Below are 26,371 nucleotides of genomic sequence, written 5' to 3' on the forward strand. Positions count from 1 at the left end.
TCAAAATTAGAATATTGGGCTGCAATGGAAATGCTTTGATTTCTGTAGTTATTGGCAACATGTTTATATCATCTTGCTGGGAAGTTATATGTGCTTTCATTATATGGTCAAAAAGTTTTGGAGAAATGTAGTTTGGAAGGAGGGTATAATTAGTAAGAAACAAAATAGGAGACTGTTTCTATCCTGTTAGGAAAGAGAGAACTTCAGGGCTTACTGTAGTTTAAGGATTTCTTCAGTTAGACAGATGTCTTTAAAACATAGATTATTGTAAGTCTTGGGGGCGTACTCATGTTTGGCTAATACAGAATTTTTCCTGAGAGGAGGGGTCTTGTGTAATAATAGTAAGTGCTTTTTTGGGTTTAAGGAAATGGGCAGACTTAGCAGAATGACTGACAGGTCTCTGGGTTGTCATTTACTTCAGAAGACCCATAGTTACCATGTGGCCAGCAAACTCTTCTTTGAATTATTGATTTTGAAGGGATAAAGTAGTTATAGAATGAGAATTAATGTTGTGCATCTCTGATCAGTAAATTATAGAAGTCATATACCTGTGGAAAACTTTCAGTATCCATTAATTGTGCTGTACTTTTGGGTAATCTCAAGACGCCCAGGGTAAATGGCATAATTTGATCTACAGTGTCAGATATATCCTTTATCATTAGGAATGACATTTAACATAATGCAGTTTTTCTTTATTATGTAAATAATCCTCTATTGATGAAGTTGTTCTCTCCCAGCAACTTTTCTCTGAATTAAGGGACACTTGCACAGAAGTACAACTTACGGCGCTATGTATGAGGTGAAATTGTTGAAAGTGAGAGTGAGGGTGTGTGTAAGACAGAGCAAGTATGCCATAATTTTCAACACAGTCCACCAATACTTGGCTCTCCTCTCATGCCCCCCCCCTTTTGAAGTGTAGAATTATTCAACTTTGATTAAACTAAATTTCAGATTTAGTGACATTTTTAGCTCTTAGATGTTTTCTGGAATTACTCATTGTGCCTGAACCTATGGCAGAGGTTGAGCCAAAAACCAAACCATTCCTGCCTTCTGTTGGGCTCCCAGCTTTGACATGTTTACCATTTACTCTTTGTTGGTGAGTTCTTGTGTGTGGAATGAATGGGGGGAGAAGAGATGGGTGCCATGCTCAGGTCTGGACAGCTGTGATTGTCCATAAGCTTTTCTCCTTTTGGCTGGAATTGAGCAGGTAATGTGTGATTTCAGTGTTACAGGTAGCAGAGCTACAAGGTGGCAGGAATCTGGATCTCTGGGAGGCTACTTGGAGGAGAGTCACCCAAGCAGCAATAACTGCATTGAGGTTATTACATGAACAAAAATTAAAAAGAGCTTTATTGTGGTACACCAACCAGCTTCCAGTGTTTCTCTATTACAGCAGCCAGGTCACCTTCCAGCCCCCCTCACTGTCACTCAGTGTAAGGCACCAACCAGCTTCCAGTGTTTCTCTATTACAGCAGCCAGGTCACCTTCCAGCCCCCCTCACTGTCACTCAGTGTAAGGCACCAACCAGCTTCCAGTATTTCTCTATTACAGCAGCCAGGTCACCTTCCAGCCCCCCTCACTGTCACTCAGTGTAAGGCACTGTAGCGGCTCCCTCCGTTTCATACCCATGTCTGGGCATGAGGACGTAGCCCTCATTGGTTTTCCAGCAGATTTTCTGTCTTCACTGAGCTATCATTTTTGGTTTCCTTCCCATTCACTCCATTTGCATTTCTTTCTCTTTTCTTAAGTTTACACCTGAAACGAATATAATATTGTTTGTCAACTATAATTTAAAACTTATTTAAAAACAAACTTGCAAACCTTGTAATTCAGATCAGCCTCCACGACCTGACTCCTAAAGATGTCCCATAGAAATATACACTTGAAACCAATATAATCTCATTAACCAATGTCACCCCAATAAACTATTAAAAAATAAAATAAAAACAAAATAAAAAACCCCCAAAGATCTCCATGACCACACAATATAAATAGGTTACTGGATACACCAAAAGCTAATATAATATTGCACATCAACTGTAATTGAAAAATAAAAATTTTTGACCCTGGCTGGTTTGCTCAGTGGTAGACCATTGGCCTGACGTGTGGATGTCCTGGGTTCGATTCCCAGTCAGGGCACACAGGAGAAGCAACCATGTACTTCTCCACCCTTTTCTCTCACCCTTCTCTTTCCCTCTTTTCTTCTCCCTCAGCCATGGCTTGATTGATTCAAATACATTGGCCCTGGGCACTGAAGATGGCTCCAAGGAGCCTTCACCTCTGGTGCTAAAAATGGCTTTGTTGGGAGCATGGCCCCAGAAATGCAGAGCATCGGCCCCTGATGGGGATTGCAGGTGGATCCCAGTTGGGATACATGTGGGAGTCTGTCTCTCTATCTTCCCTCCTCTCACTTGGAAAAGAAGGAAAAGAAAAAAAAATTATTAAATTTACTGAGATGACACTGGTTAATAAAATTATACAGGTTTCAGGTGCACAGTTCTACAACACATCATCTGTACACTGTACTGTGTGTTCACCACTGAACTCAAGTCTCCCTCCGTCACCATTTATTCTTCCATCTCCTCCTCCACCTCTCCCACGCCCTCTCCCAGGCAATCACAACACTGTTGTTAATGTTCATAATGAAAAATAGTAAGATAGCTCCCTGGGCACTTGGCATCATTTTACTTTAAATTCTCTGTATATTTCTACTCAAAGTCTTCCAAAAAATTGAAGAAGAAGCAATACTTCCAAACACATTTTATGAGGCCAACATAACCCTCATACCAAAACCTGGCAAGGATGGCACAAAGAAAGAAAACTACAGACCAATATCTCTAATGAATACAGATGCTAAAATTCTAAACAAAATACTGGCAAACCGAATACAACAACATATTAAAAAAATAATACATCATGATCAAGTGGGATTCATCTCAGAATCTCAAGGATGGTTCAACATACGCAAAACGGTTAACGTAATACACCATATCAACAAAACAAAGAACAAAAACCACATGATCTTATCAATAGATGCAGAAAAGGCTTTTGATAAAATACAACACAATTTTATGTTTAAGACTCTCAACAAAATGGGTATAGAAGGAAAATATCTCAACATGATAAAGGCCATATATGATAAACCATCAGCTAACATCATATTAAATGGCACTAAACTGAAGGCTTTCCCCCTTAAATCAGGAACAAGACAGGGATGTCCACTCTCTCCACTCTTATTTAACGTGGTGCTAGAAGTTCTGGCCAGAGCAATTAGACAAGACAAAGAAATAAAAGGCATCCATATTGGAAAAGAAGAAGTAAAGGTATCACTTTTTGCTGATGATATGATCCTATACATCGAAAACCCGAAGGACTCCACAAAAAGATTATTAGAAACAATAAACCAATACAGTAAGGTCGCAGGATACAAAATTAACATACAGAAGTCCATAGCCTTTCTCTATGCCAACAATGAAATATTAGAAAACGAACTCAAAAAAATAATCCCCTTCACGATTGCAACAAAAAAAATAAAATACCTAGGAATAAACATAACAAAGAATGTAAAGGACCTATATAATGAAAATTACAAAGCATTGTTAAGGGAAATCGAAAAAGATACAATGAGATGGAAAAATATTCCTTGTTCTTGGATAGGAAGAATAAATATAATCAAAATGGCCATATTACCCAAAGCAATATACAAATTTAATGCAATTCCCATCAAAATCCCTATGAGATTTTTTAAAGAAATGGAACAAAAAATCATCAGATTTATATGGAACTATAAAAAACCCCGAATAGCCAAAACAATCCTAAGGAAAAAGAATGAAGCTGGGGGCATTACAATACCTGACTTTAAACTATATTATAGGGCCACGATAATCAAAACAGCATGGTATTGGCAGAAAAATAGACACTCAGACGAATGGAACAGAATAGAAAGCCCAGAAATAAAACCACATATATATGGTCAAATAATCTTTGATAAAGGGGCCAACAACACACAATGGAGAAAAGAAAGCCTCTTCAACAAATGGTGTTGGGAAAACTGGAAAGCCACATGCAAAAGAATGAAACTCGACTACAGCCTGTCCCCGTGTACTAAAATTAATTCAAAATGGATCAAAGACCTAAATATAAGACCTGAAACAATAAAGTACATAGAAGAAGACATAGGTACTAAACTCATGGACCTGGGTTTTAAAGAACATTTTATGAACTTGACTCCAATGGCAAGAGAAGTGAAGGCAAAGATAAATGAATGGGACTACATCAGAATAAAAAGTTTTTGCTCAGCAAGAGAAACTGATATAAAAATAAACAGACAGCCAACTAAATGGGAAATGATATTTTCAAACAACAGCTCAGATAAGGGCCTAATTTCCAAAATTTACAAAGAACTCATAAAACTCAACAACAAACAAACAAACAATCCAATAAAAAAATGGGAAGAAGACATGAATAGACACTTCTCCCAGGAAGAGATACAAATGGCCAACAGATATATGAAAAAATGCTCAGCTTCATTAGTTATTAGGGAAATGCAAATCAAAACTACAATGAGATACCACCTCACCCCTGTTAGATTAGCTATGATCAACAAGACGGGTAATAGCAAATGTTGGAGAGGCTGTGGAGAAAAAGGAACCCTCATTCACTGTTGGTGGGACTGTAAAGTAGTACAACCATTATGGAGGAAAGTATGGTGGTTCCTCAAAAAACTGCAAATAGAACTACCTTATGACCCAGCAATCCCTCTACTGGGTATATACCCAAAACCTCAGAAACATTGATACGTGAAGACACATGTAGCCCCATGTTCATTGCAGCACTGTTCACAGTGGCCAAGACATGGAAACAACCAAAAAGCCCTTCAATAGAAGACTGGATAAAGAAGATGTGGCACATATACACTATGGAATACTACTCAGCCATAAGAAACGATGACATCAGATCATTTACAGCAAAATGGTGGGATCTTGATAACATTATAAGGAGTGAAATAAGTAAATCAGAAAAAAACAAGAACTACATGATTCCATACATTGGTGGAACATAAAAATGAGACTAAGAGACATGGACAAGAGTGTGGTGGTTACCAGGGGTGGGGGGAGGGAGGACAGGGGGAGAGTTAGGGGGAGGGGGAGGGGCACAGAGAACTAGATAGAGGGTAGCGAAGGACAATCTGACTTTGGGCGAGGGGTATGCAACATAATTTAATGACAAAATAACCTAGACATGTTTTCTTTGAATATATGTACCCTGATTTATTAATGTCATCCCATTACCATTAATAAAAATTTATTTAAAAAAAAAAAATTCTCTGTATAGTGCTCATCATTATCTGATATTGTCTTGTTTATTGTGTCTCCAAGCAGAAGACTAACCAGTGAGGGCAGGAATTTGTGCATTTCACTGCTGCATTTGTCCTTTTCAGAACACTGTGTACAACATACTCTAATAAGCGCTTAATATTTTATGAATAAATATGTGACAATATATTTTATTTTGAATTAAGGAAAGGTGGTATATGAAAGCTCATAGAAACACACAACAGTAGGAAGCAATTTCTTTTTATGGTTTATAGAATGTTCTTTTAATTTAACTTTTTGAGTCCTATCTGCATAAGTTGTTGTAAAGGCCTGCTCTCCAATTCAGATGTTACAGCCTGGCCACAATGAACTGTCATTCCCCAAGAAAGCATTCTATAGCCAGTCTTCACGCTGTAGTCAGAATTCTCATCCATTGACGAAGTCTTCTCCATCCTCTGGGAGGTTTTTCCATCTGCAAGGTGGGCCTGGTTACTCTTGACCACTCTTTGCAGGGACCCCTGTACAAACTTGTTTAAGCTTTTCTCTCCTTACCAAGCTGTAAACTCCCTGAAGGTTAGGATCAAGTCTTATCTTCTTCCTACCACATGTAGCTGGTACACATCAGGTATGTGTTGGTGAAGGAAGAAAAGAGACTAAAATAGTCTAAAAGTGATCACAGTATTCACACTTTTTGAACATGAGTCTTTTTTACCCTAAATTCTCAAAGTATATTCTTCCCCCCCCCCCCCCCCCAGGGACAGAGAGAGAGTCAGAGAGAGGGATAGATAGGGACAGACAGGAATGGAGAGAGATGAGAAGCATCAATCATCAGTTTTCCGTTGCGGTTCCTTAGTTGTTCATTGATTGCTTTCAAATATGTGCCTTGACCGTGGGGCTACAGCAGACCTAGTAACCCCTTGCTCAAGCCAGTGACCTTGGGTCCAAGCTGGTGAGCTTTTTGCTCAAACCAGATGAGGCTGCGCTCAAGCTGGCGACCTCGGGTTCTCGAACCTGGGTCCTTCTGTATCCCAGTCCGACGCTCTATTCACTGCGCCACCACCTGGTCAGGCTCAAAGTATATTCTTGTGTCAGATCTTAAGACCCACTGAGATCCATCAACATAGGGGGCCAGCTCCTGCCTTCCACAGAGGCCCTGCCACTAGGGAATGTGGCACTGAACACAGTGACAGGATGTGCCAGGAGGGGAGCAGAGTGCACTTAGCAAAGATGGACTCCTGGTCCTGTTCCTGACCATTTGGATTACTGGGGTCAGGTACTCTACCTCTCAAAGTATCATTCTCCTCATCTGTAAAATGGGTTAATGGTTTCTACTTCAAAGGATGGTTGTAAGGACTTAATGAGATACTTGTTTTAGCACAGTGCTTGTCCATTCACATGCATAGTACTATTGATTAAAACTTAAAGGTTTCCTATGAATGCCATTTTTATCCTTACGGGTTCTTAAGAAAACTCAATTAATAAATTGATAAAGACTATTGTTTCATATTGAATTTCTATTAGGTAGTGAGAAATTTCATATTCTATGTTAGTTAAAACATTCTGGACTCTCTTTTTTTGAGATTACTTCAGTAAACATCTATAGGGTAGGGGTTTTGGTAATGTTGAAGTATCTAAACATACAACTATCATAATAAAGTTTAGAAAGCCCATTTGATTGTATTTGTCCATTGAATGTATATAGTCAGCCTTATGAAAAACAGAAGTTTATATGCTATAGAAGTTTGGGTTGGAGTTGGAGGATGCTCAGACCTGTTTTATGTTCAAATTGAAAAGATATCTGACCACAATTGCTATTTGAACAATTTTTTTTTTTGCCTCAGAGTTTTTTTATTTGTAGAATCTGGACAGAATTTATGAAAGTTACAAACATTTATAATATAACATGCTTATTGACTAGATTCTACAATATAACTTTCAGCTATTTGATCCTTCGATGTAAATTGCTGATGGATAAACACCAGTTGAGAGGTGACTAGAAGCACCCTTGTGGTGTGTCTGTCCATTATCTGTCCATGTGTCTGTAAGAAGTGCCAGCTCTTCCACAAGGACCCTGGAACCACTTTCCCACAGAGAAAGGGCCTTTTCTGCCCTTGCGGCTCCTACCTTCTCGCTGGCACAGGATTGCAGGAGAGACTACAGTCAAAGATGAACAGAGCTGAATAAAGACAGCCTCCTCTTGGCAGAGAGAACATCACATCAAGAGCCTCCATGATATGGCAGAAAATGCCCTGAAAAAATGCCCAGTTGTTCTTGTCTGGATTTCTTTAGCTCCCTAATTTCAACATTGTCCCCTCACCAGCCACTCTCAAAGCAGCCAAAATGGTCCTTTTAAAACGAAGTCTCAATCTTGTCACCTTTCTTTCCAAAACTAGGTTTCCCATTGCAGAGTTAACACCCATGTCCTTATGCGTTCTTTACGTATCTGTGACCTTGCCGCCATCGCTTTCCTCTTCTGCTCCAGCCAACAGGTTTTCTTGCTGTTTCTCAAAAAGTCCTGGCACAGGTCACTTTTGGTCCCTCAACCTGAAATGCTTTCTCGTGACCACATGGCTCACTCCCTTACTGTATTCAGGTCTTTGTATGAATGTCACCTCAGAGGATTTTTCCAACTCTCTTATCTAAAACATCTTTCTTCTTACTCCACCTTATTGGTATCAGTTCTTATGAGGTCCTCACATAACAGGCACCTAATTCTTCGTTTATGTCTGTGGCTTCCCACTAGAATAGTTTTGTAAGGGTAGGTACTTTACCCCTAGCACCTAGTAGACACCCAGTACCTATTTGGAGTGAATGAATGAGGAGACTCAAGAGCTGGTTCTGGCCACGTGGGGCACTGTGGGCCACCCCACACCTGTTTATGTCTCTGGGGGTTGCAAGATGAGACCAGCATAGCATACACAAAAGCTTGTGAACAGTGAAACAATAAGAAGATGGATGGTATTATTCTTTTTTATTTCATTTTATTACAGTTTGCAGTCAACACTTTTTTGTGTTAGCTTCAGGTGTACAGCACAGGGGATAGACATTCATATAGGTTATAAAGTGTTCCCTCTGACTATTCAAGGACCTACCTGGCTCCATAATAGAATATAGTTAACTATCTTTCCTGTGCTTCACCTTGCATCCTCATGCTTATTTTGTAACTGCCATCGAAGTTATTATTCTTAACAAGATTAATGGCATGCTTAACCTTTTTGGATTGTTCTCTGTGTTTGTTGCTACCATTGTTGTTTTTGTACTTCTGGGCTTTGTGCTTCACAGGACAAGGGGAGTGGTTCCAACCAACTTTTGGTTGAACGGTACCTCTGGTGAAGCCAGTACTGGCAGCTCCATACGTAGGTCCCATTTTCACTGTCCGAGAGCCCCATCCTGTTGACCTGAAGATTCAGAGTCCCAAGTAAGGGACACAAAAGGACAAGGACAGAAAAATAGAATTCTGCATTCTAAAGCCATTGCTGACTCCAAAGTTGGAGTGAGAATGAGAAAGGAATTGAGTGCGCCTCCCCTTGGGCCTGCACTGTTGTATATGACAGGAAGGATGGACATACCAGAATGGGGCTGTGACAGTTAGTTGGCTATGAGTAGACTGAAAATGCACCCTCTCCCCTTATGATGTGTCACAAAGACAGATCCTGTAGTGCTTTTCTTTTGCTCTTAGTTCTTGATTTAGATCAGATGAAATATTCTTTGTCAGCTTCAAAATGCAGCTCCTGTCCCTCCCCAGACTCCTCTTTACAGAACTGTTCCCAGGTTGAGGTTCCCGGTAGGGTGGATAGTTCTCTCTTCTGCTTATTTTCATTTATCTATTTATTTTCCACCATTTTTGCCCTTTTCCTGTTTCAATTAAATTCCACATTGCCTTTTTTTATTTGCCCTTCCTCCTGTCCCTGCCATTAGTCGGCCTGCTGCTGCTGCTCTTTTGTCTTTCCCTCCCTTGAGCCCTCCTTCTGTCTTTGTCTTTCTTTTGGAGCAGGGGCTGCACTGAGCTCAGGATGCCCTCTCTCCATTGCCCTTCTTCTCTTGTTTCTGTGGCTTCTGGTGTCCATGCCTTGACTGAGCTGGCTTTTACCTGCTTGTGCTATGCAAGAAAGAGAGCATGCGGAGAAGAGCAGCGGGCCCTGAGGTGCTCTATAGTTTGACACAGGTAATGGGAGTCTCGGAAGAGAAGAGACGAGAGAGTAGAGGGCTATGGATGGGGTAGTGGTGGGCATTGGGGGAATTTGGGGAGAGTTGATTGACTTCTGGATCTGATTTGTTTCCATAAAGGTTCTTTCTAGTCCTTGGAAGGGGAGGGGGCTCACTGGACGGGTCAGAGGCTGCAGCTCATCTGACCAGTAGCTTCGAGCAGTAGGAAGACTATTGGATGGAGGATGAGGACCTGGTTCTGGCTCTACGTCTGCTATGGGATGGAATCCAGAACAGGTTACCTTTAGTTTCTATGCTGTAAGGTAAAAATTTTATAAGGATTTTGATCCAGATGTGCTCTAAGCCTTCTTTCAACTCTATATTTTATAAATTTCTGAATCTATGCTTCTCTTAGCAGGGATTCCCTGATTCTTTTATTTTGCATGGGGCATTATTTGGCAGTATCTTTGGTGCTTTTACTTAAGGATGGCCTGCTGTGAGTGTGTGTGAGTGTGTTGCGGATAGAGGGTGAAAGGGGTATTTGGCACAGATGCTGGTCATATGAGAGGGCGAAGAGCCAATACTCTCTCCTTTTTATTTCTTCTAATTTTCTATTGATTTGAGAGAAAGAGAAAGAGAGAGAGAGAGAGAAGCACCAACTTGTTGTTCCACTTAGTTGCTCCATTTAATTGTGCATTCATGCTGCTTCTCATATGTACCCTGACCAAGGATCGAACTTGTGACCATGGCATGCTAGGACAATGCTCTGTCCACTGAACCACCTGGCAAGAGCCTAGGCCCAATACTCTTTCCACTGCTCGAAGCTCTTAGTCAGAAGAGCTGCCACCTCTCACTCCACAGTGAGCCCCTCCTCCTCCTCCAGGGACTCCCTTGTTTTGTACCCTCATAAGAGGGACATTCTGTGGAATACAGGAACTATGTGATCCACCCTGTGATACTAATACAGATAGTTGTGTCACTGTTCTTTGTCAAGGAGAGATCAATTCATGGAAACTTAGAGTTCTTTGTATTTCTGATAGTCTTGGTGGTAGTTTGTCAAGTCCAGTGCTGTCAGCTGATCCACACTGATCTTCAGACCACACTCGGTTTGACATAAATCTGTAGACTTCAAGTGCTAAGTAGTAATCATATGATTACTCTCTGCATGGGTTCAACCTGATGAACTGTAGTCCTTACTGTGTTGTAAATGTAAAGCTTTTTGAGATATGAAATATCAAATGAGCTAATAGAATTTTATCTTCCAATATAAACTAGCTGAGGGTGTCCTAGGGTCAGAGGGGACTTTGAGACCCTAAACAGGTGGCGTTTTAACCCTTTTTTTTTGAAGGGCAAATCTCCCTCCCCCCTAAACAAAGTATTATGGAAAACATTAATATATAAACTTGATAAATCTTTATTATAAATATATTCTTTAAATTTAAATTTATTACATTAAATAATTAATTTATTAAGTCAACGAGAGCAGTGACTTAGCCTGGCAGTTCAGATCTTTTCTACTGTGTTAAAATTTGGTAAATAATACATTTAAGTAAATGCATTACTTTTTGATTAAAAATAATCGGAAACATATTTTTCAAAATGAAATGTAAATGGGATATTTCAACTCCTAACATTCTTTCATTAGAATCTAGAGGTTCCCTGATCTTAGTTTGAAAACCACTAATGCTGAGAATTAAAATAAAATAAGCATTAATCCAAGGAGCCAGGAAGTAAACCAACACAAAAGAATTAGGGAGAAATTAATTAAAAAGAAAAAGAAAACAAAACACCACTTATCTAGAGCCACCCATTTATTTTTTAAATGGAAGCTAGTAATGTAGAATTACATATCAGGTATCATAGATTCCAGACTTTCAAGACTACATATTTAGTCCCACTTTCTCTTAGAACAAACAAATAAGCAAAACAAAAACAAAACCACCATCTCCTGGTGGTGCTTATTCTTCCTAAACTGAAGCAATCCTTGTCATCCTTGGGCTTCTCTGATCTTACAAGGCTCTCACTATAGAACTGAACTGTGTCCTGTCCTTCCCTCCATTGTTTTAAGCTTTCCCCTGGGGGCCTACAGAACATGTCTAATCCCTTGTCTGCATGACAAATACTCAGATATTTGCAACTGTGACCGTTTACCCATGAGTCTTTATTTCTTTGGCAAAACAGTCCCAGTTCCTCCAATTGTTCCTCATATGACAACATGGTTTTTGAATCCCTATAGTATCCTCGTCATTTTCCTCTGAACGTGTTGTCAGTTTAGTCTATATTTACATTAAAGAATTCATGGCTCAGGTATGTCTGGTAGGTATAAAAGAGCTCTCCATACTCATTCTTATAAGTGTAGGGTTGGGCAGAATTAGCATTTTAGTCTCAGAGATGACTCATTCTTAGTTGAATATTGACTAAAATCCCAACAGGTGTCCAACTATTAAACTGCATTTTGCTTCATTCTTTAGTTTTGCATTTGATTATTTTGAAACCAAGTACAGGACCTTTATTCTTCAAGAAATATTGGGATAATGCAAGAGTAGAGATTATAATTTAAGTATTATACCCAACCCAGTATATTTATTTCCCCCTATAATCTGTTTAAAATGTCAGATATTTGTTTTTAATTTTTATGAGTTCTGTGTTTTTAGGGAATCTGTGAGTAAGTTAGTGATTTACAAAGGAAGCCAGCTAAGGAGCTTTATAAAGCCTGCTTCTGGTCTTGTGAGGAATCTGGAGTCATTTACTGACCTGTGTCATGAATTGTTATTTTGCTCAATGCAGTTGTGTTACAGACACAAAGGCTATTTCAGTTCTATAGTGGTGAGTCATTCTATCAAGTGTGAAAGTCATCGAGATTGTTTATTTAACTGAGTTTAATACAGAGTGTCAAATAATGGGTTCCCTTTAAAATAAATATTACATACATTTAATTTATGGTAATTATTCTTTTTTATTAGTAATCTTGTTAATTGTGTATCTGTGTCAGTTTTGTCTGTTCAGTCAGCTATTGTGAGAGGCAAGCTAAAGTCTCCCAATGTGATTATGGATTTGTCTGTTTCCTCTTTTGGATTTGTTTATATTCCCTTTATATTTTGAGGCTATGTTTTTAGGTACATACAGATTTAATACTATGATATCCTTTTCAACTGACACTTCATACAGTAAAAAGCTCTTCTTTCTCTCATAATGTGTCTTTAAAAACTACTTTATCTGATTTTATTTTGATTATACTAGCTTTGTTTTGGTTAGTGTTGCTTAGTATGTGTTTTTACTTTTAAGTTTTCTGTGTTATTTTTAAAGTGTTTCTCTTGTAAGCAGCATATAGGTATTGATACTGTTTTTGAGTTTTAAAAAATTCATGATTATTGTCTTGGTGTTTTATTTGGCTCAGTTAGTTCATTTACATTTAATATAATTGCTAATATAGCTGAATGTGTATACTCTTTATTTGACACATGTTTTATGTTCTTTATTTCTGCTGTTTTGTGTTTTTGATTAAATATTTTCTACTTAATTTTTTCCTCTATAGCTTGTTAGTCATACATTATTTTTACTATTCTGTTAGTGGTTATTCTCTACTTAAAACATGTATATTTGACATACTCTAAATATAATAAGTTACTCTTTTAACACTTTTCCAAAACTGCTAGATACTTTAATCCATATCCTTTTTATATTATTATTGTCAGACATTACAGTTCTACAAATATTTAAAACTCTATGACATTATAACTAGCATTTGTATATTAGATAATTATTGTGTTTACTCACATATTTATCCATTTTACATTTCCTCATTACCTCTTGCATTTCCATGTTTCTGCTTGAGACATTTTACTTGTGCTTGAATAAATCGCTTTGGTATTTTAATTCTGGCCTGCTGGTAATTAATTCCCTCAATACTTGTCTTAAATATATATATATACATATATTTAATTTTTATTTATTTATTTTATTAATTGATTTTTAGAGAGACAGAGAGAGGAAGGGGGAGAGAGAGAACAAAGCATTCATTTTGTTCCATTTAGTTGTGCCTTCATTGGTCACTTTCTGTATGTTCCCTGACTGGAGATCAAACCTGCAACCTTGGTGTTTGGGACAATGCTCTAACCAGCTGAGTTAACCAACCAGGGCTGTCTTAAATATTTTAACTGAAGCTTCATTTTTAAGAATATTTTTTTTAGTAATGGAATTTTAGATCATTAGTTATTTTCTTTCATTACTTTAAAGATACCATTCCATTGACTTCCATAACATCTCTTGAGTGGTTCTGCACTTTCTGGATTTTTATATTTATCCTCATGTCCACAGTTCTCTTTAAGAATGACTTTTTAATGTTCCTGTCTTTATTTTCTAGTTATCAGCAAGAACATTGGCTTACTGTGCTCTATTTTATCCTGTCAGGAAATGGAAGCCATTCCTACTCAAAGGTCTATTTCTCAAGAAATGTCTTAGTCTTTTAGGTCATTTTAGTTTACCTTTCTTAAAAAAAATGACATCTTGTTATTTCCTTCTGGATCTAAACAATTTGTATTCACCTTTATCTTTTTTTATTTAGTTTTGGTTTAGGATAATAAATTTGAATGATCTTGATATTTTATACAAGATGCTTTAAACATGTTTCTTATCGGTAGTTTTTAACCTTTTTGAATTATATGCTCCTTGTACCATCCTAAGAATCTCTGATTAAAAGACAGGCACTCTCTCCAGATGAATGCTTAAAACTGTGCCTATGTCTTCAGGGGGATTAGGAACATTTTTCTGAACTCCCCTCTCCATCTCACATATACCCATGGATTTCAGGGTGAGATTCTTTGTATTAAGGACAAAAAATAAACGTTCAGTTAAACATCAAAGTATAGATAAGTCAGTAAATACTTGAGCATTTGCTGTTTGTACAGTAACACATTGTGGAGGAAAGTGCTGGGGCTGGAACATGAAGGTCTAGATTTGATTTATGGCTCAGCCACTCACTGGACCTGGTTATTATCAGTGTTCTCATTTATAAAATAAGAGCTATGACTATACTTTCCAGGTACTATTGTGGGAATAAAATGAGAAAATACACAAGAAAGCACTTTAATAATTGTGTGGTACTCTATACACAAAAGGTAATATATGTATGTATGTGTAGAGATATGCATATGTCTACATATAATACATATATATGCACACACATGAAAAAAATCTTTGCATTTTTATACTTGTTTTTAAGAAGTACTTTGGTTAAATGCAGTAATCAGAAGTAAAAGACTTTGTACCCATGGCGCTTTCTTTAGAATTGTGCTTTAGGAATATAAAGAGTATAACCTAACTTGGAGATTGGGGAAGAAATCAAGAAAACCAATGCTGTTAATTTAGCTCTGGAATCCTGGGCTAGTTAGTAGTACCTGTCTGAACTCTAATTCACTTACCTATAAGATGAGACAATGCTTTTTTTTTGCTTTTTTTTTACTTTCTCAGGATCTTACCATATTCAGTGCACACTGTGCTTTGCAGGGAAGTCTGTAGGTAGGATCACTATCCTTTCCTTTTCTCTTTTTGTTACTGTAAACAGAACAAATCTCAAATATTAAAAACAGAGAATCAAATTTGATCACTTAAAGTATTATATATATTATGATAATGGTTTTTATGGCATGTATTAGTAAACTTTCATGATCATATTTGAAGTGTCAGTTAACATCTACCCTCATTGTGCTTCTGTCCTAACAATTACCCATGTGAAAGCTGTAGAATACTGCAATACCTTAGAGACAGTAGGACAGTCTTACTGTCATATAAAAGTTGACCATTATCATTAAAAAGCACTTACATTTTTCCAATTTTGTTTGTTACTATGAAAGCAAATGTTCCCAACATTCTGTGAATCTTCGGATGCCTTTGAGAACATGATGAAAGCCATAAATCTTTCCTCAGGATATTGGACACATGTATACATGCAAAAACAATTTTGCTAACAATTTTAAGAGGTTCCCAGACCACCTGAAACTCATTAATGGACTCTGCCTGTGGCCCCAGATTAAGAAAACCCTCCTATGAAAAATGCACACTTTGTTCTCATTGTCACAATGTGAAATTACCTCACTTCTTTACTGCCTACTAATGCCAGACACTTTAGAAACTAGATTGTTAAGGTTGTTGTCCTACAAATAATATTGTTACTAACAAAATATAATAATATATGTATGTATTGTTTACAGAAGGTGAGAGAAGAAAGGGAGTAAAGGAAAGAGAACATTAGTACAAGAATTCCTAGTGATTAGGATAATGCAGCCACCAAATTATTTATTGTATTAGAAATCCTGAATTAGGGACTGTTAGAGATTAATGAAAAAATACTTAGAATATTGTTAAAATATGAAAAATTATTTTTGATAGAAGAGAGCAAAAGACAACCATATGTGCTGTGTATTTATGCCATGAGTATAGTAATGTAATAATTAGCTGTGCATTGAACAAAGACTGAGGGGGTGGGAAATAGGAAAAATAAAAAACTTAGTGTGGTGTCATTATTGATAAAATTTAGATGTCTTCAATTGCTATCATTTTGTGCAATAATGAAAAATTTTAGACAGTCTTCTAATTTTATGTGCTTATGAACTATGTTCAATATTGCATTAATTGGGAATTCAACTATTTGGTATAAAGAATGTTTTTGCCCCAGATGGATAGGTATTGTTTCAAAACCATTTATTTAGTAGACCATCCTTTCCACACTGATTTGAAATGCCACCTTTATTATATAATTTCCATGCATCTGTTTCTGGACTCTATACTTAGTGGTCTGTCTGTGTGTCACTGTCATACTGTTTAAATTACCATGATTTTATTGGATGTTTTGCTTTGTGAGAGGTAAGTTCTGATCTCCCCCTGCCCCCAGCTCAAACATTATTCTTTCTCAAAACATTTGTTTCTAGTCTTCTGTTTTTATTCTTCCAGATGAACTTTAGAATAAACTTGTTGATTTTCATTTGAAAATTTTAGTTTGAGTTTTGATTAGAGTACACTAAATTTATAGATTAATTTGGGGAGATAGTTTTGCCTGTTACGCCTCTTATTGTTTCCAGAGGTTTCAGTGAAATATAGAGCTGAGTGTTTTTTTATTTAGGATATAATGCATTGATAGAGAGGTGATAACACATCTGTGTTATTTCCACATAGAAGCAGAGTGATTCTGATACTGATGCCAACAAATTCACTTAGGAAAGTTTACAGTTTTCAATTGCTTAGAACAAAGCATGCAATTGAATCCAGATGGAGGAATGATGGCGGCACCTTGGGATTCGTAAACTCAAATTTACCTTTGCCATTAATAGGATTAGTGTCCTTCTAAGTAAAGTAGGAAATTTTTGGTGGCTACAGTGATTAGAAAAATCCCCAGTCTTAGTGAAAAATTGTCACCTGTGGCTGATAATGTTGGACCTTGTTCCTCAGCACATTTCCAGAAGCCCATTCCTCCTGCTGATCTCCTTTGTTGCTTTATCTATGCCTTCTTTTAGCTTTACTTTACTTTTTCTGAATGATAATGTTCTTTCATATTCATGTTTTCTTTCCCTGTCTTCCTCTTTCTCTCTTGCTGTCTCTCCCCCCCCCCCCTTCAGCCCCTTCTGTCTCATTGGGTCTCTGTTGGTTTCTCTTATCACCCTCTTCCCTCTTTCTGCTACATTTACACCAAATCTTTCTGATCCTTTTGTGTTTAGCAAATAATAAACTCCTTTTACGCTGAACGTTGTTCTTCATGCTAGGATTTCTGGGCATCTCTCCTGAAGGGACACATGTAATTTCTGAACTCACTGTTGTTCGTCTTTTATCAATGTGCAGCAGGGAATGGTCTTGAAAGGAAGCATAACTGAATTTAAAACTGCTGTTGGGATTGCACTGAAAAGGATTGCAGTTACACTCTTTCATAAGTTGCCATTATTGTTTACCCAACCAGATAAAATAGTAATATGATCGTTGTTTTGAATAGATACAGACTAGATATCCTTGTGATCTGTGAAAAACCATAATCTGTTTATACAATATATTTTCTATTAAAAAAAAATGACAGGTCAGGTCAGATTCTGTCCATGAGTTCCAGGAGTAATTAACAGTCCCTTTAGCAACCAGGAATATGACTAAAGCAAGCTGTCCTTCCTTTCTTAGGAAGTGAAATTTCATCTAAGTTTCCTCTCTCAGTCAGGTCAGACGTTTGTTATTTCTTTTTCTTTTTAAATCCTCTTCCGGAACTTTTTTTGAAGCTATTGTATGGTAGATTTTTCTTGGCATGTTACTTTCTATTGATTATTTTTGCACATATTGTGAGAGCTCACACATGGAGAGAGGACAACTCAAAATTGGGAACCAGTGATTTTTTTTAGAACAGCACAATGTGTATTTATACCCAATTCAAAATTTAAGATAATGTTATGTGAGTGTCGTGGATTGCAAAACTACATAGAAACACATAGCCATTTTATTTTTAAAATGTTGAAAGAAATAACCATGTGTTTACTGGGAAGAGGAGCTCCACCCTGATTTTGTTTTTTTTACTGATTGGCTTTTGATATCCTACAGAATAGCATGCTAATAGCCATCAAAGGCACACAGCCGCTAAAGAGACTGTGTAGACTTTTCTCTGTTCACTTTTCTCCCCTGTCACTGAGTACGGAACTCTCAGAGGGTGGGTTTGTTTCTGCTGGGCAAGCACACAAAAGCCCAGATGCTCCACACTGCGCCAAGCTCTGGAGGCCCTCCAAAGTGGTGACCCTTCCCACCTCCTGGTTTCCATTTCCCTGCCACTCCTACAGGCTGGGCGGAATGTTCCCTCTCCCTGGAGGTCCACTTTGTATTGCCCTTTTTATGTTTGAGGTGAGGGAGTGTCCTGAATCCTTCAAGGTCCTGAGATCATCTGGCAGCATGGCTGATGGATCCCCGCCCCACGGCCTCCAGATGGTAAAATACTGGAGAGCGCTAGCCTGCTGCTGCCACTTCCTTCACATTCCTTCCTTCCCCAGAGTGTGCCTTGGTGACTCAGGGATGCAGCTCCTTTCCTTGGGACCAGGGCACTTAGCAGGGCTCTGTTCCCCCAGAAGCTCTCAAGAGAAAGTGTTAGGCTAGACCTGATGAGAAAGAGGACTTGAAGATTCTTCAGAAAGTACAAATAGTCATTGGAAAAGGTACAAACGAGGGAGCAAGTGGTGCTATTTATTTCACATGGTGTAAGGTGCGTGAATATTTAAGGTTCTTACAGCCGACTGTGATAGATGTAGTAGAGGGTGAGGCCACAGCTAAAGAATAATTATTTTGAATCTTTATGCCATGGTGGTATCTCAGATAGAGGAAAAAATTAATATAAGCAATGATGTTCATCAGTCAGGAATTCAAACAGTAAAAGGCAAAGCACCACATTTTTACATCTCGTATGAAAAAGAGAAATTCCTCCTACACTCCCATCTTTAATTCTAAATACAGAATAAACCAGCTCTGACACCCATACTTCAGTACGATAAAGCATCTCCCTGTCTTCCAAAATGCTGTTGTTTGTTGGAAAGGATTCGTAATACTTGGGCTCACTCACATGAAGTGATTGTGACAAACCACCTTGGTTGGGATGCAGGTCCTTCTTGTTGTGGTTTCTCAGAGCCTGGAGGAGGAAGTGTGATGATGCCCCAACTTGTTCATTTTTCAGGGGCAGATGACGGTCTATGCGAAGTTTGGCAAAAATGTCTATCTTCCTAAAGATGCCGAGTTTTACTTTATTTATAATGGATCTCATCAGAGACACATCGTGATTGCAGAGCGCATGGAAGATAATGTTCTCCAGTCCAGCGTTCCAGGTGAGGTGTCCTCTTGACTGTGCAGTTGGGAAATCTATCTGTAAGCATCCTCCCACCAGGAATATAGGCCAGAAAGAAAACCAGGACATAAGAAACTGTACAGTGCTTCAGGGAGGGGCGGGGGTGTGAGAGTGTGGTGTGTTAGAAAGAGCACTCACACTGGGTCATCTCATACCTGAGGTTCCTCCAGCTGCGTCTGCAGCTCCCTGAGCAGCCTCGCCTTAAACTCAACTCTCCAGGGTGGGTATGCTTTGGATGCCGTCCAATGGAGGTGGCACTATACCTCAGGATCGCCTCCCAGATCCCAGGTCCCATTGCCAGGAATGGCTCAGGCACAACAGAGACATTGACAGTTGTCTTCTTTCTCCCTTCTTCTTTCCCTGTGGTCAGTCTAGCAGACCTAGGGGCTGCCTCTCCCTGCTTGCTCCCTTTGGTGGCTGGGGTTCCTTACCCGGAACCCTGTCCCTCCAGACGCTCCCTTGCTGGGTCTCAGACCCCAAGACTCTCTCTCCCCGCCACCAAAGTGATCATGTTCCAAAACCTGTCATTCTCCCAGACATCTTCTTCAGTCACTGTGGTGACAGGTGACAAATTAATGCATCATATTAATGTGTTATCATGAGTTGATTACCCTTTTCAGGGTAATCGTTTGTGTTTTCACTGGGGTTGTGCATTGAGAGATCGAGCTCTAGCCTAAAAGTGTAAATAAGATGTCATTACCGGCAGAAAGGGATGTTTTATTGTTCTTGCTTGTTGATTGGTCAGTTTTATTTAACTGTTGGATCTTTCAGTTACTCTTAAATTGTATCATGCAGGGAACCATCAAATTTCCTTAGAAGTAAGATTGGCCTCGTTTTAGAGGCAAAGTGTTCCTAAATGCTGCTGTGATATGTCTGTATCGGCGGGAAGAAGGTGGATAGGAAAGATGCCAACACAAGCAAAGCTAGCACTGTAGAGATGAACACAGACCTTTTAGCTACCTGGGCTTGAACCAGTCTGTTGTCCTGTGGGCAATTTTAAGCACTTTTCTGTCTGGTTCAATAACTCTCATTTTTATAAGGAAAAGAAAAGTCAAAGTCAAACCTCATTAATGACACAGAGTCACTTGGACTGTGGGTCTCTCTTGCCTCTGCCCCTCCCCTTTTTTTTTCTTTAGTGAGAAAGAGAGAGGGACAGACAGATCAAAGGGGAGAGAGATGAGAAGCGTCAACTCAGTGGCGGTACCTTAGCTGTTGATTGAGTGCTTTCTCATATGTGCCTTGACCAGGGGTGAAGGGGCTCCAGCTGAGCCAGTGACCCTTAGCTCAAGCCAGCGACTCCGCGCTCAAGCCGGATGAGCCCATCTTCAAGCTGGTGACCTTGGGGTTTCAAACCTGGGTCTTCTGCGTCCCAGGCCGATGCTTTATTCACTGCGCCACCGCCTGGTTGGGCGCCTCTGCCCTTTTGCTTTAGCATTACATTTCTGTCTTTCCTGCCTTGAGCTCCCCACTTTTTTTGGGGGAGGATTACTTTTTTATGAAGACTTTTATAGAGAGAGAATAAAAATGACTTAAGTGCCACTTCTAATAGCAAAAATTTTGTTTTGTCCTTTTTATGTTTTGGATTTGTAGGGGTGAACCTCCTTCCCACTCCTTGTGTGTTAAAGAAACTCTTTTTGATTCTATTGTGGCTTACTTAGAGGTGAGGGTTTTTACCTTCATTTTAACAGATTTCCTACAGGCAGGTGATAGTCCCTGTCTCTAAGCCTAAAATTTCACTGGTTACAGCTTTACCAGGGTACCCTCTCAGAAGTATGTAGGACAGGTTTCTGTATTACCCTTTGGACATAAGTAGGCTGGTGGTGGGGGCTGATTCTGGGCCTGCACTTTGGAACATTTTAAAAAAAGTCAGTGTGAAAGTGGCAGTAATTCTTGTTTAGTAAACCTGGGAGTCTCTCATTCCTTGAAGCCCAGGCACATTGCGTTTGGAGAAAGTCTTTGGAGAATAAGGGAGAGCAGGAATGACTTGTATTCATTCACCATGTGCGTGGGGCCAGTGGTGACTGAATGTTAGCGCTTCTTCTGTCCAACTGGGATTATCATAATCACAGAGGTTTGGTAGTACCAACTTCTGGAAATTCTGCCAAGGGTAACATAAAAATAAAAGTTCACCAACCTTGGCAAGAAGAAAGAAGAGAAGTATAAGGAAGAGGAACAGACAGCAGGATAAGGTGACCACCCGCAACAGAACAAGACAGAGAAGCCGCTGTCAGAAGTGGGGGGCACTGGACAATGTCTATATGCACATTTCTCTTGAGTAGTCTTTCCCCACCCTGACTCACATTCAGTGGAGCTCTGTGGAATCAGGGTGAACTTGTATAACCTTGTCATGCTGCTTTATACAACTATCACCTAAAGGAATACATAAAAATGTGTAACTCAGGAGTAAATGGTAGAGCAGAAAAGGAAAAAGATGTTTAAGATGAGAAACTTGAATGAGGAGGTTGGGTAAGGTATGTCAAATAACAGTGTCTTCGGAGAATAGACACTGACATGCTCAGAGCTCATAAAGCTTAGCTTTAAAATCAGGAGTCACTGAAGGAGATCGGGTCAGCTTTAATTTGGCACAGGCTTGGCAGCAGTGAAAGAAGACTGCATTTTTTTTTATTTCCCTCCTGCTTCCGTCTCCTGGAGCATGTGGTCTGCTAAGGCAGCGCAGTGAGACAGGTGACCACTAGCACTTGGGGCACTGTGACAGCATATCCTGTAGACTTTGGGTGAACTGTTCACTGTCTTGTCGTCCAGGCCACGGGCTTCAGGAGACCGTGACGGTATCTGTGTGCCTCTGCTCAGAAGGTTACTCCCCAGTAAACATGGGCTCTGGATTGGTGACCTACGTGGACAACATGGCCTGCAGGCTGGCCCGTCTGCTAGTCACCCAGGCTGATCGCCTCACCACCAGTAGCCATCAGACGTTGCTGACCCCATTTGCCCTGACGGTGGGAGCACTGCCTGCCTTGGATGAGGAACTTGTGCTGGCTCTGACCCATCTGGAGTTGCCTCCTGGGTGGACTGTCTTGGGAAATTCTTCACTTGAAGGTGAGTCTTCACCAGAAAAATTGCATGTCTCCTCTCTGTGTCAAGTGCAGTAATGTCTTGCCATTTATTGTCTATTTTCCTGGGTGGATTGGTGGATTTTCCTGCCCACTTTTGATTCAAGCCTTGATCTGATGGCACTGGTTTCCCTGAGGGCTCAAGCTAGTCTTCTCTGGGCTGTTGATGCCACTCTGTTCCAGGAGAAGAGCTTTGCCTCAGGCGGGAAGAACTAGTCTTTGTGGAAGGCTCTTGAACCAGCTGCTTCGGGCTTTGGCTGCACTTCCCTTGGCAGGTTTTCTTGCTGGGAGAAGGGGGTATCGCTGCCTATTTTCAAGTAGGCACAGTCATTGGGCAATGAAGAGCATGCAGCCAACTCTGTAGCACATTTAGAAGAAAGGTGGCCATGAAGTAAATGCGATCATTTTGTTGGCATCTTTAAAAAGGTCAGTGTCACTGTGAGCATTCATATATTTGTACTGACTTTTGGAGTTACCTTTGAATGTCTCCTGTTTACTAAAAGACTGAATAGACTGGTAACAACCACCATTTGGAATCGGTGTGAATAGAGATGATGTTGTATCCATACCAGGCATGAGGCAAGAGGTACTTGGTATGTTGACACAAATTACATAATTTTATTGGAACTGCAGAGATGTTGCTCTGTATTTTATTAAACATGACATACCGTATGTCCCCATGTATAAGACACACCCTTTTTTGAAAAATTTGGGGTCTAAAAACTGGGTGTGTCTTATACAATGGTTGTAGATTTATTTTGCTCACATTTCCCGCTTTTTTTGTGCTTATTTTTGTGCTCATTGTTTCGCACTTGTCACAGGTATATTACAGTAGGTTATGTTTTGCCACATTCTTCCCAGAAATTGCTCAGAAAAGACTTTCATACAGTGCTGAATTCAAGTTAAAAGCGATCCAGTTTGCAAAAGGGAATGGAAATCATGCTGCTGAACATAAGTTTGGTCCTCCTCCCACTGAGAAATCAATCCGAGACTGACTAGGAGAAGAAGAAACCCTACTGAAAACGCCATGGCAGAAGAAGGCCATGAGAGGCAAGTCAGCAAAATGGCCTGATTTAGAGAGGGGATTGAAGATATGGATGGAAGAGCAAAGGGAAGTTGGAATTCCTGTGTCCAGAAAAATGGTTCAGCATGAGGCAAGAAGAATTACTGATGAAAAAGAAGTTACTGATTTCAAAGGAGGACACAACTGGTGCTTCAGGTTCATGAAAAGGAATGGACTAAGCATGTGTACACACACCAGACTTGCCCAAAAAATGCTGGAAAGCTATGAGCAGAAGGTCCTTGAATTTCATCATTTTTTCATTCAGTGTTGGAAGACACATCAGTTTGAGTTGGGACAGATTGCAAATATGGATGAAGCCCCCCTTCAATTTGATGTCCCAAATAACAGAACAGTTGATAAGAAGGGGATGAAACTGTAACTGTGAAGACAAGTAGACATGAAAAGAGCCATTATACAGTTGTTCTAGCTTGTTGTGTTGACGGAACCAAGCTGCCTCCTATGCTGATTTTCAAACGCAAAATGTCTTTTGACATTTCAAAAGAAGATATTCCTTGAGGAGTGATTGCCCACGTTCATGACAAGGGTTGGATGGGTCAGGATGGGATGAAGATCTGGTTTGAGAAAATTTCAAGAAGGAGACCAGGTGGGCTCTTACACAAACCTGCCCTATTGGTGCTTGATCAGTTTAGGGCACACATAACAAAAACCACAAAAGATTGCTGCAAAGCAGAAAACAAAACTTGCCGTCATACCCAGAGGCTTGACATCCCAGCTCCAACCATTTGATGTCAGCATTAACAAACCCTTCAAAGCTTCCATGAGAGATGAATGGAATCAATAGATGAAGTCTTCTGGGGACAATTTGACACCAGCAGGAAGAGTGAAGAATCCAACCATAGGAGAAGTTTGTACCTGGGTGCAAAGATCCTGGGATTATATCAAGATTGAGATGGTTGTCAAGTCATTTAAGAAGCGTGGCATTTCAAATGCCATAGATGGAATGGAGGATGAGGCAATATATGAAGACAGTGATTTGTCATCAGACTCAGATGAGGACAAGCTAATGGATGGGAGTTTTGAGAGTGATAAGGAGTTGTATGAATTTTATAATGAATAAAACTTGAGTTCAATAACTTTATGTAGTACATTTTTTTTTCAAATTTCAGGCCCCCAAAGTAAGGTGCGTCTTATACATGGGGGTATCTTGTACATGGGGGAAATGTGGTATACCATTGCTGCTCTTCTGTATCTTTCCCATGACTTTAGTTTTGTGGTTGGATAATGCTTTTTTTCAAAAGTTTCGGCTTCCTGATGAAATTTGGTTACAGGTTGGTTTAAATTTTCTCATGGACAACATTAAATGCACTACTCTAGGTAAAGGGATGATATTTTATAAACATAATCATAAGGCGATAGCTACATTTAGAGAGGATCTGTTTTTTTCCTTTAATGAGGATTATACTAAAACTCTCCTGAGAACTTAAGAATGTTTCTTATTTCTTAAGACCTCAAATGAGAGAAGTCATAAGCCTAGTTCTGTGTTAAGCCATGCCTGACTCTCCTGTGTGTTGCACTTACACTGTATGATTGATAGATATGCATGCAGAGGGGAGCTCCCTGAGAGAGTGGGTGCTGTCTTCCCTGCTCACCATTATCCCCAAGGACCTAGCAAAGAGCTTGGAGCCTAATAGATGCTCAGGTATTTGTTGAATGAATGAAAGTTTTATCCTTAGACCTTTAAGAAATTGTACATCCTATGTATCATGGTTTTTTTTATTTTTTATTAATTTTTTTTGACAGAGACAGAGAAAGAATCAGAGAGAGGGACAGATAGGGACAGACAGACAGTAAGGGAGAGAGATGAGAAGCATCAATTCTTCATTGCGCCACCTTAGTTGTTCATTGATTGCTTTCTCATATGTGCCTTAACGGGGGGGGGGGGGGTACAGCAGACCAAGTGATCCCTTGCTCAAGCCAGTGACTTTGGGTTTCAAGCCAGTGACCTTTGGGCTCAAGCTAGCAGCCTTGGGCTTCAAGCTAGTGACCTTTGGGCTCAAGTTAGTGACCTTGGGGTCATGTCTATGATCCCACATTCAAGCCAGCGACCCTGTGTTCAAGCTGGTGAGCCCATGTTCAAACTGGATGAGCCTGCACTCAAGCCGGTGACCTTGGGGTTTTAAATCTGGGTCCTCCACATCCCATTCCAATGCTGTATCCACTGCGCCACAGCCTGGTCAGACTGTATCACTGTTTTAATTCTCCTATATACATATATAGGAGAAAAATTATATATATATATAAAAATTATATATAATCATATATATATGTATATATAATACATACATACAGGCATATGTGTGTGTGTGGAGACCTTCAAAGCCTCACAGAGAGGCAGATGCAGGTCAGTCTCAAGGCTCCTTTTCTAGTGAGCAATTCCCTCAGGATAGCTGCATGGAGTCTGCAGGGGTTCAGTTTGTGCCTCTGTAAATTGGCAGAGTGTTCATAGTGTGAAACATTGTACACATTCATAAATAGGTTAAACTAAGCATCTGCAAAATGGGATTTATGTTAACCACATGATATAGTTTTCATCCCATAATTTAGAAATAAATTAAGATGTCCTAATCTTTAGTCTGTGGATTAGCAAAATTATATGCATGCAATTTTCTTAGCAAGGCTGTTGAAGACAGGACATTGTGGACATCACTCATTCACAGTGTCGCCAGGAGTTGGAGCTGACTTATTAGCACGTAATGTGTACACTCTCTGTTGGAAGTGCATGTTCGGTTATTTTTGTGACGAGAGATGTGATAAAATGGGTTTGGCGAACACTGGGTTACCCCAAGTAGCTAAGGGTCATCTTATTGCCATTTGCATTGCTGTTTGGAGATGTATTCTTGTTTTCCAAGCTTCCATCTATCATGACCTTTGGTTTATCCATATCTTTATACCAGGCTGACTCATGCCA

The 26,371-nt window shown here is 39.5% G+C and overlaps 1 protein-coding gene across 7 annotated transcripts in view; it reads left to right on the forward strand.

Annotated features, from left to right (window-relative positions):
* ARHGEF28 (Rho guanine nucleotide exchange factor 28) overlaps window positions 1-26,371 on the forward strand; it is a 368,879-nt gene that overhangs the window by 97,338 nt on the left and 245,170 nt on the right. For 6 of the 7 annotated variants that reach the window (XR_010750308.1, XM_066377149.1, XM_066377154.1 and 3 more), the window contains 2 exons: window positions 19,141-19,288; window positions 22,072-22,365. Coding sequence is in view for 6 of the 7 variants with exons in the window: in XM_066377149.1 (XP_066233246.1) it covers window positions 19,141-19,288; window positions 22,072-22,365 (442 nt within the window). In the remaining variant the exon portion in view is untranslated. The remainder of the gene's footprint in view (window positions 1-19,140; window positions 19,289-22,071; window positions 22,366-26,371) is intronic. The other variant, XM_066377191.1, reaches the window with a different exon arrangement.

The sequence above is a fragment of the Saccopteryx leptura genome, chromosome 1 (assembly GCF_036850995.1).
Source record: "Saccopteryx leptura isolate mSacLep1 chromosome 1, mSacLep1_pri_phased_curated, whole genome shotgun sequence".
Taxonomy (NCBI): Eukaryota; Metazoa; Chordata; class Mammalia; order Chiroptera; family Emballonuridae; genus Saccopteryx; species Saccopteryx leptura.